Source organism: Arachis ipaensis, chromosome B8, assembly GCF_059453495.1.
Source record: "Arachis ipaensis isolate K30076 ecotype BB chromosome B8, ASM5945349v1, whole genome shotgun sequence".
Taxonomy (NCBI): Eukaryota; Viridiplantae; Streptophyta; class Magnoliopsida; order Fabales; family Fabaceae; genus Arachis; species Arachis ipaensis.
In genome coordinates, this window is record NC_142443.1 from 134,183,290 (window position 1) to 134,200,207 (window position 16,918).

The window sequence follows — 16,918 nt, forward strand, 5'->3', positions numbered from 1 at the left end:
TCTAACTGTCTAGTGTCTTACAATGCCTTCTCGATCACAGAACTCCTTGAAAGCCTCATCTGTGTACTCTGTGCCATTATCTGATCGTAGAGTTTTCAGCTTCCTACTTGTTCGATTTTTAACTATTGCTCTCAAAAGCTTAAAAGTGTCGAATACCTTATTCTTATGCTTGAGGAAGTAAACCCAAACATACCTGGAATAATCATCAACAAAAGTAACAAAATACCTGGAACCACCCTTGGAAGTAACTTTAGACGGTCCCCAAACATCAGTATGCACGTAGTCTAACAACTCTCTGCTATTGAGACGTAGCTTGCTTCTTGCTTTTCTTTTGGGTTGTCACTATTCTGTTTCTTGAAAGTTATCTTCTTATTTGGACAATTTGCTTTGAAATATCCAGGCTCCCCACATTTAAAGCATGTTCTCTCCGCGTGAGGTCTAGATTTTGGCCTAGACTTTCCACGCTTATTACCTTTTTCTCTTTCATTAGTCCTTCCTCTAGCCACAAACAATCCTTGTGCTTGATTATTACACTCTCTTTCATTTGGAGATGACATTACACTTGTAGCAACCTTACGTAGATCATCCGCTAAAAGTGATGCTCTCGTCTCATCCATAGTCAGAGTGTCACCCACCAGCATCAGGGACGAAGCTAGACAATATTTACCAGGGGGCCAATATTTTTTTAGTTTTTTATTTTAACAAAAAAAGTTAAAAATAACTCTATATATAATTTTAATTAAAAATAACAACTAAAACTTAAAATTTACTTTTTATAAGATAACTTAACATATTGTACATTAAAATAATTAAACACAAATATCTCAAAACTAATTTCAAATATTGTAAATATAAGTTGTTACATACTTGTTTTAGAATCTTCAAATACTATTCAATTCCTTTTTAGACGTTTCCTGCAAAATTATTAAAAAATGTATTATGCTTCAACTTTCATGTAAATAATTTAAATCACAACCATAATTTATGTAATAAAAAAATTAGTAACAATATTATTAGAGCTAAAATAAATTAAAATTTACAACTTACATAGACAATTGAATTGGACTTTTTTTCTTGATTTAAAGTCATCTATTATTGAATCTGTACTGAAAGTAGCTGCAATTTCTTTCTCAATGTAAATGACTAAATTATCTGCAAGAAATTCGTCTGCCATTTTACTCCAAAGCCTTGTTTTAACAATTTTCATTGCCGAGAAAGCTCTTTCTGTTGTTGCTATAGATATTGGAAGGGTCAAGACATTGCGTAAAAATGACTAGAATCATATTACTTTATTGTATATGTATCGTTTTTTTCCTACAAGTTTATGTACTAGTCATTCTACAAACATTTTATGATGAAAAAATTTTTAAGAGTAAAATTATAAAAAAAAATAAATTTATTTATAATAAAATTAATGTAATTAAGTGTAATTTACTAAGATGTGATTAAAAATAATTAAATAACTATGTACCGTAAAAAGTTGAAATTATTGAAGGATAAAATTAAATTTTATTTCTATGTATCGTTTTTGTCCTCAACGTGTTCGTCCTATTTAAGTCCCTAACGTTTCAAAATCATCTCAATTTTGTCCCGCCGTCAATTTCGTTAATAGATTCCTAACGATAGGACAATATTGAGTCAATTTTAAAATGTTAGGAACTTAAATAGGACGATTCAAACGTTAGGGACAACTTTGAGACTTACCCCAAACGTTAGGGATAAAAACAATACTTTACTCGTTAAATTTTTTATTCATTAGCTTGACCAGACTTTATATATATATATATACTAAAAAAATTATTGTACAAATGTCTTTCACAAAATATTTTTCATCATATATAATTTATTAAAAGTATATTTTGTTAAATCTAAGAGTAAAACATAATATGTTATCTGATTTTAATATTATTATATTATTATTATAATTATTTAATATATAAAAAAATTAATAAATAGTATACATATTAGGAAGGTTATTACCTATTTTATTCTACGAAAGTAAGAAAGTAGAAGTTTTTTGTTCCAAAAAATATAAAATATATAAATATAAAAAATATAAGTATTTTTTATTTATTAGGATTAATTATTATGCAATAAAATTTTTATAATATTAAAAAATATATTAAAATGATATTTTAAATTGTAATATAAAAATATAAAATAATTAAATTTTATTTTATATTACTTGATAAATAATTAAATTATTATATTTAAAATATTTATTAACTAACTATATTTGTTAAATATGTTATTATATAATATGATTTTTTAAAAAATATTTGTAAAAATATAATTTATTCAAAATTATAAATATATAAAAAAATTAACTTTTTTGTTTTTTTAATTTTTTTTAGACAAACCCATATATATGGATATAATTACATACAATAACTGGTTTGCATTTTAATTCAGATAATATATATATATTAATTATTTTGAGAAAAATATGAAAAAAATAATATATTGTATGATTATATTTTTGCAATAGTCTAATTTTGCTTACAGTTTTTGATATTTTAATTACATAAGTTTTATTAGATTAAGTCCAACTAATATAAGTGAATATATAATTGGTAGGCATGTATTTAAAAATATATTACTTATTAATTAATTTTTTTAAAAAATATTGAAAAAATAAAAAAATATTATTATTTTTATGTGTTATATATAAATTTTAAATAAATTATATTTTTACAAATATTTTGATAAGAAATTATATTATATAATAATATATTTAACAAAAATAGTTAATTAATAAATTTTGAATATAGTACTCTAATAATTCGTCAAATAATATAAAATAAAATTTAATTATTTTATATTTTTAATTTGTAGTTTAAAATATCTTTTTAAAATAATTTAAATTTTATAAAAAAATTTCTGCATATATTTAATCTTAATGAATAAAAAATAGTAAAATACTTATATTTTTGTATTTATATATTTTATATTTATTTATTTAAAAATAAAAGATTATGTTGTTATTTAAAGTATTGTATATTAAAAGATATTTATTTATGTAATAGGATATTCTGTATTTATTAGAACCGATCAATATTTTTTTTATATTAACTTTTCATTTTTATTTAATGAAATCTAATGATGTATATGAATGTGGTACATCTAATGCGCATAAAATTGTTATGTTTATTTTAGACATACTCTAACAGAGCTACTATATAGCATTCATCTCTACTTAATGAAAAAAAAAACATATGTTTTTTTTTTTTTTTATCTCTTATCAATTTCATAAGATGGGCTTTCTATTGGTCAATTTTTCTATGAATAGCTAGAGATTTAATAAGTCTAATGTTGATTCCTTCGTGCGCATCAATTGGACAAATACATCCACAATGACTAGAATGGATATTTCATATCCAAAAACTAGCATATTCCGTCGTCACCTTTTCAAGACTCAAATTACTCAATTTTTTACTATGAATTATTTGGGTCAATAGATGGGTTCCATTGAGAGCTTGAGATAATGGATGTAATCCAAAAAATAAAAAATAAAAAATAGTTGGTAGTGGAATTGAAATCCCAAATTATCGGAGTCATATCAATTTAAGTCTAATTGCTTCACATATAATTCTTTCTGTTTTATCTATAAAAATTGATACTAAAATTATTCTATATTCAAGTTATATATAGATTTTTTAGAATATTGTCATATCAACGTATTAGTATAAAATATATTTTTTCTATCAACCTCAATATTAATTCTTGTAACGGTTTTCATAATAATTAGCAAAATAATCCTTGCAATTAAAATCTCATTTTAATAAGGTTAAATGTCCTCTTCATTATTCAGTTCATATTTTATAACGGTTTTTACAATAATTAACAATATTTTCCTATATAAAGCATCACATGTGTTAGATCTTAAATTATAGATTAAAGTAACTTCAATTTTTTTTAGAGACACATGAAATAAGTTGGTTATTCATTTGTTTTTACAACTGCATTTAAAAAAAATTATGAGAGATGGATGTGCTAAATTGTTTCAAAAAATAAAAACAAATAAAAGATTTATACTATAGTTAAAAGACATCAAACTACTCTTATATAGTTTTTTTTTTTTGTGACAACTACTCTTATATAGTTTGAGTTATAGAAAAAGAAGTACTATTTTTTTTTTACCGAAGATATAGAGACTCAAATCCGCAACCTCTTAATTGAGTATGGGGAGACTATGGCATTTGAGCTATTGCTTCTTGGAAGAAAAAGAAATACTATTGCTAACTTTTAATTTTAGACTATTACAATCAATTTTATATCTAATAATCCAATTTTTTTTTGCATGCACTTTAATAGTATTATAAAACACACAAATAACTATAATAATATTAGATAAAATTATAACTTGTGTTCCATCTTTACAATGTTTACTTTTGAATCGATTCAAACTAAGATAGTTATTAAATATAATTTTAATTTATTTAAAATTTATGTTTTAATTCTATTCAATAAAATTATATATTATATTTTTAATAATTTTATTTTATATTTAATTAAATCTATTCAATCATGGTTTGATTCTGGTTGGACCTCTAAACTATTAAACTAGTTACTTGATTGATTCATTGATCGGTTTGGTTTTTTTAACCTTGGTTTATACATAAATTTTATTTAATTATATTGTGTATGGTCATCTTGGGTTACCCTCAATCTTTCTCCACTTATTTTTTTTTAACAAAGAAAAGCTCAACACACAAAAGTAGAGCACCAAAATAGGTCATGACACAAAGAAAAAGAAAACAGGACATACTAATGTGATTAATTCATTGTCATCTTCGACATTGCCATCAACAACCACATGGATCGGCACCAGACCACTCTTTGAAGCTCAACACTGACCTCCTTTTGATGTCCTCAATAAAAAGCATTCTTGGCTGTAAATACTATGCAGCAACAATATCTAAAAGTAAGTGCATCCACAAAGAAATGAATAGCTATTCACATGTTCCAAAAGCAAAATTAATAGAAATAGCAAAAAAAAAAAAAAAAACAAAGAGATTTAAACTCGTCTTTGATTGATGCAACGGATGGTTCACAACTCTGCTTTATCATCATCATCATTTACCTCTAAAATTTAAGTGACATATTTTTAAATTTAAAAAGAGTAAAATAAGTAGTCACCAAAAAAAAGAGTAAAATAAGTAAAATAAAAAAATAAAAATAAAATAAACATAAATCTAGAAATTGAAACCATAAACAAAACAGTAATAACAAATAAGAAATAGAACATCATGAACAGAAAAATAAACCCAGAAATTGAAATAAGAATCATGAAAATAAATACCAAAATTGAATAGAAACATAAACCCAGAAATTGAAATCATGAATAGAAATCAAACATCAATACTAAATAAAAGATATAACATCATGAACAGAAACATAAACCCAGAAATTGAAATTAAAATCATAAAAACAAATACCAAAATTTTTAATCCTTATAAACATAACCCAAAAAATTTCAAAGAATCAAATAAATAGAACAAAACAACTAATTGAATGAAATGAATGAAATAAATTCATACAAAAAAAACTTAACAAAAAAAAGTAGAACAAAAAAAATTGAATCAACGAAAAAGATACATACAGAACATAAAAGGATAAAAAAAATGAGCTAAATGAGGCAAATTCATACCTGAGACTGAGGCTCCATTGGAACACTGGAAGTGGAGCGATGAAGGGGGAGACAGAGTACCAAGGGGCATACGATGATATTGACTCTCTGAGACTCACGCCACCACTCTAAGGCTGAATACGAACGACGCGAAGAGAGAAGAAAGATACTGAGAATGAATGAGATAATGAGGTGCTAGGCTGAGAAGAGAGAGAGGATGAAAACGACGCCGGGAGAGAGTCTGAGACCGGTAGCGAATGCTTGATGCACGGCAACGACAGACAGAGAGCAGATAAGCATGGATTAGGTTTGGTAATTCAGAGCCAATGAGGTTACAGGTTAAAAAAATTAGGGTTATCTTTCGTCAATTTAAAAAATATTTGAGATAAATGTAAAAAAAATAATTATTATTATTAAACCTCTATATGAACCATATTCATAAATTATTCATTTTGCATATCTAAAAAATTCAAAAGAGTTGAGCTTATTAAAGATAAACCCAAATCTTTCTATCTCTCCTTCTTCCTCATACGGCACGGCAAGCGGCACGCACCCAAATTGCTAGTTTGGTAGTTCTCACCACACACTTCTTGTATCTTCTTTTACCTGTACCTAACGCTTTCATTTTATGTAATCTTCCAAATGTTTCAGACCATTATCTACTTAGTACTCACAAAAATAACTATGTTTTTCTGTTGAAGATTCCATCATTGTCATCTTATAATAATGGAGTTGGAGTTGGAGTCGCATATGGTCCTTGCTCAATTAGTGAAACTATCATAGATCGCTGGAACACTTTCTATTCTCATCACTTCAATTTTAATTTTCAAATTCAACTTTTTCTATACAATTTTATTGGGTTTTGCTAGAAAAGAAAAAAGCATGCACTCATCTTCTCAAGTAAATATATTACTTTTATTCTTTTATATACTCTTTTTAATTTTATTATTTTTAAGATAAAATATATCTTTTGTTCTTATCGCTTTGTCAAAATAATTATAGAAGTTTATTCAGAGATGGACGAACTCACCCTTTAAAAAAAAATCGCATTCCAAAAATTAAAGTTGAAATAATGAATTTGGAAAAATAATAATTTTTTTATATTTTATTTCAGAAAAAAAAAAAAAAAAACCAGATCATCTAACTCCAAAACCCTAATTTCACTTAGCTCTGTCGTCCCTCTCATCACCCGTGACACTCTCATCTTCACGCAGACAGTGGCGCACTCCGTCCCGTCTGTCAAACTCTCTTGTCTCTTCATTCATAGTCGCTGGCGTTCTGCCGTAGTTCATGTGTCGCCGCCCTCCTTTGTCTCGTCGTCGCCGGCTCAGTCAAGAAGAAACAGGATCGACCAGCAAACGCTGCCCCTTGATCGGACGTCGTCGTATTTTTTGCTTCGTCGCCTCCTTCTTGCCGGTTCTGTCGCCGAGCCGCTGTGGTGAGTCCCTGGCTGCCTTCCCCTGTTTTTCCCTTGGCCCTTTCTTCCGTAGTTCCCATTCCACACTTCACAGCTTCTTGCATTCTTTTTTCCTAATTGATTAATTTTTCATTTTGCTGTAAATCATCACTGAAATTTAATCAATTTTCTGATCAAATTGACAGTATTGTTGAAGGGTTGATACCATAATTTTAACTAAATTTTTTAGGTTTATGACTTAAGAATAAATAATTCCTATTTAGAGAATCTTAGCCTATAATTGTAATGTTGACGTTGATTTAGGTGTGGCTGTGCTGAAGATCCGAACTCCGAAGCTGCTCCGTCCCTGACAACTTCTACTTCTGCTTCTGTAGGTGATTTTTGTTTTATTTTGTTCAGTTATTCTTTAATCTCTATTATTTTATGTTTAGTATTTTCAGTTTTAATGTAGTTTTAGATAAACTGATGCTAATTGGTTTAGATAAATTGATGCTAATTGGTTTAGATAAATTGATGATTAGTTATACTGTTTAGATAATAGGTCATGAAGATGAATAACTCTCATGGTAGTTTTAATTGAAGGGATTGTTCTGATATTGTTCTACAAATCTGTTCAAGAGAAAATTATTCAGGTGTGTTTCTTACTTTGGGATCTTACTTTGGGAGATGCTGTGTGCATTGTTTTGAGCTTATAAATAGTGATAAGTAGGAAGATGATTGGGTCAAGGTTGCTTGTGAATTCATCAGTGCTGATGATCATGTTAAAGATTGGCAATATCTAGATTTTGTTAGATAATGAAAAGAGGAAAAGTTTGTGATGTTCATTTATCTATCAAGTAAATAAGTTGTGTGTAAATCTATGTGGATATCATAAGAGAAGAAACATTGTTTGGAAGTGTCCAATATAAACTTGCGGATCATAATTCTGCGGAAGAGAATCCTATTAAAGAGTGCTTGTCTTGTTGTATCAAAGGCTCTTTACTTGTTTATATCACCATGCCTTTTATATTTAATGATTTTATATGTTTATTTAAGTGATACCGGGTCAACTAGTGACCCACCCGTTGAGCCAGTGACCCAATATTTTCATTAATTCGATTACTAGTTCGGTTCTGATAATTATGCAATGAATTAATAAGTAAAATTTACTTTTATTTATTTATTAAATATTGGTAATAATAATAGAACAACGACCACAAATTTTACAAATTTTTATCCGACTAGATAGAATCAACTACATAAATAAATATACAGCAAGTACCTGAGTGAGTGGAGAAGGAGACGAGTAACTGGTGTAGTCAAGGGTGGGATTCCCAGCAAGAAAAATGTGGGATTCCCACACCACATCAAAGAAGAGAGACCTAAACCCTAGCAGCCACTCAAACACATGCCCCACTTTCTTCATCCCTGAGCTACTCTCTGTCAACCAGAGGGTGTCGTCGCCGTCGGCCTAGCCTCCACCTTCTCCTATTGGCGTCGCTCGCGTGTTCAGAATCCACGGGGTCCTTTGTTTTCTCTCGTTTCTCACATCGCTCCTGTGGTCCGTTTTCTCACCGGCGCTCTTTATTTCTCCGTCGCGGTCTTGTTCTCAGCGTAGCAGTGGTTCGTTCTCTCCTTGGAATCTCTCTCTTCAAGCGCTCTCCCTCTCTCTCAGAGCTCAGTCTCTCTCACCGCGAGCGTCTCTGCTTGCACCCAGCCGTCTTCTCCTCACCGTCACCTTCTCTCTCTCTCTCTCTCTCTCTCTCTCTCTCTCTCTCTCTCTCTCTCCCCGTTGTTATCCCTCCACTGCATCTTAGTTAATAATAACTTCGTTCTGACATCTGAGTTAATGTTAATTTTCTGATTTAATGTTGATTGATGATTTTGTTCTGAGTTATTGTTAATTTTCTGAGTTAAATATTGTTGATTGTTGTTAAATTTTCTGAGATAACAAGGGTTTAAATCCTACCTTGAAATTGTTCTTAGGGTTGACTTAGGATTATACGCATCATGATTCTTGGAAAGTGATGCTTCAACAAGTCTTAGTTTATTTATCTTCAGTTTTATTTCATTTTTTTGAAATTCAACATTGGATTTAAGTTTATGTTAAGTTATAGGAACAGAATTTTCAAACACAATGAAGATTAAGATGACTTTTCAATGTTTGTATTCCAAACACAAAAGGATTAAACGCATCATGATTCATGGACTAGTTTAGTGTGTTTAGGGTTTTCAGAGTTAGTGTGTTTGTCATTATTTTAATTTTTTTTTTTTTTTTACCAAAGATATGAGACTCGAACCCGCAACCTCTTAATTGAGTATGGGGAGACTATGTCATTTGAGCTATTACTCATTGGCAGTGTGTTTGTCATTATGTTTGAACTTTTTGTGAACTTTTAATTATAAATTTTAGATAAATTATTAGATGAAATTGTGAAGTATGGAATTTTATTAGTGTAGAAATAATTGAATTTAAATATTTAAAATTATATATTACATTTTTAATAATTTTATTTATATTTAATTAAATTGGTTCAATTACGGTTTGATCCTAGTTGGACCACTAAACTATTAAATCAGTTACTTAATCGATTCATTGACCGGTTTGGTTTTTCCAACCTTGGTTTATACATAAATTTTATTTAATTATATTGTGTATGGTCATCTTGGGTTATCCTCAATCTTTCTTCACTTATCTATCTCCATTTGAACTACTTTCTTTCCATATGATCTACCGATTTTCTTTCTACATATTCAAACTATTTGAGATGAGAGTGTACCATATTATTTTTTATAATAGACGAGATTTATATAATACGTATAATAATCATAATAAATAAAAAATTAGTAAAAATGATAAATATTTAGTTATATATATGTATATATGAAAAAAGATATTATATGAAAACAAGGTTGGAATTACGAAACGATGTCAATTTTTGTTTTTGGGTATTGTAACTATATTTTCTTTTAAGTGGCATAAATTGAACTTATTTTTTGGGCCTTGGAGTGCGATAAGCCCAAAGACCAAAAATATATAAACAAAGATAAAAGACACAGCCTATACTTAATAACCAATCAAGAACACATGTGAGTCTAGTTACGAATACAACAGCCTGCTGGCTTCTTACCCTACAATATGTATCCAAGACTTGTTTTATATACATAGAGGGTTATCAAAATTTATTGTTTTTAGCCAACAATAATTCACACCTATATTTGCAGGTATTTGCACACAAGAAACATAATTTGTCGTAATATTTACCAGAATTTGCACACATGAATGAATACAATTTGTATCCTTATTTTGCAGAATTGGCACATGATTTTGGGCCAGTACTTGACAGCAATAATTTGCACCCATTTTTACAAGTGTTTGCACATAAGAAACATATAATTTGCATCTATATTTATCAGAGTTTGCACACATGAATGAATACAATTTGAATTCATATTTTTTAGAATTTGCACACATAAATAATAATTTAGTATTTATGATTGTCAACATTATAAAAATTTGATGGCCATGTAGAGTTTTTCTGTCTCTCTCTCTTTCTTTCTCTCTCTCGATATAATATATAAGGTCCTTTCTCCTTTTTCCTCAGATGGTACGTTGCACGCGCCCAAGTTGCTAGTTCGGTAGTTCCCATCGCACACTCCTTGTATCTTCCTTAATCTGTGTCTAATGCTGTTATTTTGTGTAATCCTCCAAACATTTCAGACCCTCACCTACTTAGTACTCACAAAAATAACTATGTTTCTCGGTTGAAGATTCTATCATTGTCATCTTATAATAATGGAGTTGGAGATGCATATGGTCCTTCCTCAATTGCTGAGACTAGCATGGATTGCTGGTACACTTCCCATTCTCATTGCTTCAATCCCAATTCCCAAACTCAACTTTCTCCATACAATCTTGTTGGGTTTTGCTAGAAGAGGAAAAATCATGCACTCGACTTCCCAGGTAAATATATCACTTTCACTCCCCTATATACCCTTTTCATTTTTATTACTTTTATCATTGCCATTGTATAAATTTCTTGCCTTTTACTAAAATAGATGTGAATATATGATCCATCGAATAATGGGGTACTTGAAAGTTTGAAAGTGTGCAATATATTTTATTTGACTTTGCAGAAATTCACACTCCCTCAGAGATTCTTCTTGCATTTCTATATTGTTGCATCAATATGGACAACGTTCTTGCTTGTTACAACTTGGTGTTATGCATACACAATGGTGCCACCGGTTAGGAAATCATCTGCATACTCTACCATTACAAGCTACTTGATAGGAGGCTCAGCTCTGAGAACTGGTTCAACTACAATGCTTCAAAGGCATGCTGTTTGGCAAGCTGTTTTTCTTCTTTTGTTAATGGAAGCTCAAGTGTTGAGACGCCTATTTGAAACCATATATGTTTTTAAATATAGCCCCTCTGCCCGCATGCACGTCCTTGGTTATCTCACTGGAATGTTGTAAGTTTATTTCATAATCTTTTTAATTTACCTCCCTTGGAACTCCCTTTCTCTTTTTTATTAGAATAATTTTGACTATTACATATTCCTAATGTGGTAATGTGTGTGTGAAGGGCCTATTTACTTGTTATTAATCTAAAATCATAGTGAATTACTCTGTTCTTATTGAATTACTTTGATTTAATTTCTTTTCTACAGGCTACAAAACATTTATTTATGACATATTGTCATATTTTAATACATAAGATTTAATTGTTGTTCAGCTACTATGCGATTGCTACATTGTAGTGTATAAATTGCCGTAAACTTTTTGTAGGATGGGTATGGCAATGTTCTAGCTGACAAAAAGCTTTGTAGTTTACTAGTTTATGAATGCGACAACATGGAATTTAGATTTATGCTCCATGGAGATACATTTTTTTGGAAGGTTTGGACTGGAAACCTTGTGTACCGAACTAAAAGAAAACTAAAACAGAAGAGAAACTCTAAGAAAAGTATGGGAAAAGCAAGCAGAACCCTGCAGTTGTAACTACTCCTAGGTATATTTGAAGTGCTGCACGTTGATTTGAAATTTTAATCTAGTTTCAAGGATGAAGTGCCTTATGATCTGTTTCTTAGATGAATAATGAATTCTGCTTTTTCTTTTACTATGCTTGTTATTTATCACTCACTGGTTGGATACAAGCAAACACTAAAATGGGAATGATTGGTTTGTTTGTTTTTACAAAGCTAGCTTCTACCTAGCAGCACCACTGTCACTATGTGCTGATTGCGCCTTAGATGTGTTTTACTTCCTAGTAAATCTAGTCACCAAGTTCATCGTCATAGGCAAGGATCATATGCCACCAGTGGAGGTAGAACTTTGGCAAGTTGTAAATCCTCTCTTCAGACTTGGATGGAGACATTGGATCGGCGCAACTGTTTTTTTTTTGGGTTGGATTCATCAACAAAGATGCCATAAGATTCTTGTATGTACATCCACTTGAAACTTGACATTGAAATCTTAACATTCTTTTAAATTTCTGTCATGTGTTTGTCTGAATTTTATAATTTTGCTAGGGTTCGCTTCGAAATTCAAGACAAGCAGAGGAATATGCAATTCCTCACGGTGATTGGTTTGAAATTGTTTCCTGTCCACATTATCTCTCTGAAATGGTAACACTCCCCCTCCCCCCTCCTTTTCTCCCATATTGTTTTCTTTATGTTATTATGTAACCCATGATGTTAAATATGCCTAATGTTTCACAATAATGAAGGTTATATACGGCAGTTTTGTAGTTGCTACTGGATGGTCCAATCTAACCATATGGTTACTTCTTGTTTTTGTGGTAATATATAAATTTTATATTAGCAAGATTTTCTAATTCTTGAAGGTGGAAAAAATGTTTAGTTGATTTTTTTTTCCCTTTGCCATGTTTCTTTCACTTGGTTCAGCTGGCAAATTTGTCGTTTGCAGCAGTGGAAACACACAGGTGGTATCATCAGAAATTTGAAGATTATCCAAGTAGTCGGTTTGCTGTTATACCATATATTCTCTGAGATTATGAGATAAATAGACAATACTTTTCATGTTAGATTGATGTAAAGAACTTTGTTAATTCTCATAGATGTGTTTTTTTTAAGGTATGAATGACTTGAAAGATTAGGGTTCATGGGGAGTATCATCAATCTCCTTCAATGTAGATGAATAGTGAGATTGTTTTTGTTTTATTTTTTAAATAATTTAAAATTTAAAAATATAAAATTAAAGTTAGTTGAATTTTAAAATTTGATTAATTTAAAAGGATAATTTTTGTCTAACATAAAAAAAATTAAGTCTTTTTCAAAATTAAATAACAAAAGATTGTTTATTTTTATTAAATTATAAAGATGTTTTAATAAACATAGTGATATAATATATATCTTTTATATGTTTTTATTAAACCTCCGTCACCATTCATGTTATTCTGAAGATGAGATTCTTATATCTGCTCTCTCCATTGTTAAAATCTCAAGTACTTAGCATAGAACGAAAATATTTTTATATTTGATTCGGATGAGTTTTGTGAAAAATAGATTAAGTGAAAAATGGTTAAGATGAGAGATTTGGAGTAGGTAAACTTGTGAGAAAAACACTTCTATTAATGACAAATAAGCAATACAAGAACTAATGATGAGAAATAGAGATAGAGAACAAGTGCTGAGACCTTCACTAATGTTATAAGAGGATGAATGAGTTTTGTTTAAAGTGGACATGGGTTGATTAATTGCTGTCGGGTGTTCTGGTGGAACACCCGAATGCCAATTTTGCTTGTGAAGTTGATGAATAAAATGAAGAACAATGAGAGAAATTTGAGAGAAAAAGATGGATTTTTTGAGCTTCTAAGTTTCAAAAAAAAAAGTCCTTTTAAGAGGTGATTTGGGGTCTTTTTATAGTGTAAAACTATTTTGACGAAGGAGTCTATTATCCAATAGTTATAGTGTGATGTTTGACCTATTCCTTTTATCCCAAGACTTGTTACTAAATAAGGTAGTTGTCAGAAAATATTTCTAGGTGCTCCCATCATTTCAAATCTTTTTAACTAGAAATGAAAGAAGTTAATTTTCACAAGTTAAACTAAAGTTCTACTCTGATGGATGTCCATTCAAAGAGGTGTATGGGTAAAAAGAGTGTTCATAACATGTGACATTAGTGAAGGGATATCTAGTTTGGTTTTCTTTTAACTAGATAACACTCTTTACACTCTAAATCCAACCAATCCACTTCCACTAATTTAGTTCCCACTAAAAAAAATTCAACTCCTCAAGGTATTCTTTTGGATTCCATCCTTTTACCCAACATTTTTAGGAGGAACTTGACTTTTTTTTACCATATTTTTTTTATCATTTTAAAAATTATTTATGTACAAAAAATTTATATTTTTAGTATACAATCAATATTTTAAATAATCAATGGATCATAATAATCAAATCTGGCTCGATATGTCTGGTTTGACCGTAAACCTGATCACCAATCTGAGACAAGCCACTCTCTGAACGGCTCGTAGACCCGTTGAAACCCGTCTTGACCTGGCCAGTTTTCAAAACCTACACCGGTCATATTTAAAAAAAAAAAAAGAGAAAATATAAGGAGCCAGTGGAATATTTGTACAATGTGTACAATGGAGGTTTAGAGATGTTCGATTCAGTATTAGAGATATAACTATTAGTGTTATCTTTTCCCATCAACTGAAGCTTTTGGGATGAGTGGTATCATGACATGGTATCAGAGCTCTAAATCCGAAAGGTCAAAAGTTTTAATCATTAACAAATTCGGATTATACACTTCGAATCTTCAACCCTCAGTTAATTTTTATAACTCAATTGCCTCTATTAATTCTTCTGATATTTTTAATATCCATATTCGATAATAAATTTTATTATAAATAATTTATTTTAAAACTTTTAAGATAATAAAAAATTTACTAAAAATTATATCTATTTTTAAATTTTTAAGAATTAATTTAAATATTTAAAAATTTAAAATATTTATTACTCCGAACACTCCTTTTTGTTTTTCTATGAGAAATAACCTAAATCAATTTTTAAAAGATTTTTAATTAAATTTTTTTAATTTTTAATAAATTTCAATCACAAAATTACTCTGTAAATTATTATTTTATTAGGCAAATTAATTTTTACATCAGATTATTCATCTATACAAAGGAATTTATATAAAAATTATTATGATTTTTTAAATATTGACAAAAATTAATTTGTCTAAATTTTTATCAAATTTAACGTAAAAATTATATATCTAATAAAATAAAAAAAATAATTTAATAATTAAAATGTATTTAAAACAAAATTTACAATTAAAATTTTTTTAAGAACTAACTTAAAATATTAAATATTACATACACTCATATACAATTATTTTTATATAAAATTAATAATTTTAAAAATGACTCGGTCAAACTTATCAAATTTCCTGAGAATTTTCAATTATCTACTTATGTAAACTCCATTAAATTAGTAAATAATTAGCCAATAAATTAATTTTAATAAAAAAAAATTAGAAATGCAAATGTTATATTAAATTAAGATAGAACTCGTCAAAACGAGAATTTTGACACTAATTTCAAAAAATTTAGCTCAAAATTAGATCGAACGGGTCAAACCGATTGAACCGGGACCGTAGGCCCAACTGCCCAGCACTTAAATGAGCCAATGACTCTTCTTCCTCCTCACTTCAGAACGCGCTGAAGGCAATAAGCAGGGGAGAAGGAGAAAAGAAACTTCCTAACCCTTACGGTAATTCAAATCACCGTAACTTCTCCGTCTAAACTCCGATTGCTACACCATTTGCGGCCACGCGATCATCGCGTCGAGCTCTACGATTCTCCAAGAATAATTTCAAAAGTAATTCTCTTATTCACTCTCAGCCTCTTCTTCCCCAATTTTAGAAAAAATCCTGTGGAGGTGTTGAATTTCCTTGTTTTTTATGTTTTAGGATCCAATTAGCTTGAGAAAAACGTTCACTCTTGCTTATATGAAGCTTGGGTAAGGTGAGGATATTATAATTCTATCTAAATATTCTGAATTTGTGCTTCAGATATTAAATTGGGTGTATATGTGTTATGAATGTGTATTAGGTTGTGAATAAATAATTGGAGCTTGAAATTGTGGATATCAGAACTTGGAGGAAGCTGTTTTATTGAACTTTTGGGGCTGTGTTTATTTTAGTAAATTGCCTTGAACAATACGCGGAAAATCGGCTAAGGTATGGTTTATGTTTCTTGCATTTAATATATAATGTTCTGTAAAAACTTAGGCTAGATGACCATAAGATAGGTTGGAATGTATGTGTATATTGTTGTTTAGTATCTTGTTCTTAAGAATGTATTGGTCTGGTGCTGTTGATTAGTTGATGGTTTGTCAAATTGTTAATTATTGATTTGAGGATATAAGTATATAGGCTTAGGATTTGTGAGTTATGGTTTTGGTTGTAGGATTTGGCATGTGTATGTGTAATTATTGTTGGTATGACATATGACTTTTATGGTAGTTGTTGTGTTGATGAAGAAGGACATATTGTGTTAGCAAGTGTAGGTTTGGTGATCAATAGCATGAGATTTGTTTTGAATGAGAAAGAAGTTTAGAAAGTTTGCAAAATTTTGGTTTTGGGCCGAACTTCGGTGAGCTATAACTTGGCTTTCGGAACTCCAAATTGATTTCAACTGGTGTTAAATGAGAATTGGATTCGTGAAGTTTATGTCGTTCGAAGAATGGAAGAAAAACGATTTAAAACGATTAAGTTATGCACGTCGGAAGTTTTGGTGTGAAACATGTAAAATTATGCAGCTTTCTGGTTGATCAGCTTTTTTTTTTGGAAAAACGTACGTCCACGCGTACGCATCGCGTAGAATTTTTGACTGTGCATACGTGAGTAATCCTATG

The 16,918-nt window shown here is 29.6% G+C and overlaps 1 protein-coding gene across 6 annotated transcripts; it reads left to right on the top strand.

Moving 5' to 3' along the window:
- Nucleotides 1-6,711: 6,711 nt before the first annotated feature.
- On the top strand, nt 6,712-13,122 carry LOC107613544 (polyprenal reductase 1). Of its 6 annotated transcripts, none has more exons than XM_021109944.2 (9): nt 6,745-7,067; nt 7,350-7,420; nt 10,631-10,664; nt 10,797-10,989; nt 11,163-11,500; nt 12,234-12,468; nt 12,560-12,655; nt 12,757-12,828; nt 12,935-13,122. In XM_021109944.2, exons 4-9 carry the CDS (start codon nt 10,822-10,824, stop codon nt 13,037-13,039), a joined length of 1,014 nt encoding a protein of 337 aa, XP_020965603.1. In that variant the 5' UTR covers nt 6,745-7,067; nt 7,350-7,420; nt 10,631-10,664; nt 10,797-10,821; the 3' UTR covers nt 13,040-13,122. The 6 variants fall into 6 exon arrangements, with proteins under 6 accessions (XP_088353630.1, XP_020965603.1, XP_088353631.1 ...); XM_088497505.1 differs by having other exon boundaries at nt 6,993-7,067; nt 7,350-7,416; nt 10,631-10,687; XM_088497506.1 differs by having other exon boundaries at nt 6,993-7,067; nt 7,350-7,416.
- Nucleotides 13,123-16,918: the final 3,796 nt, after the last annotated feature.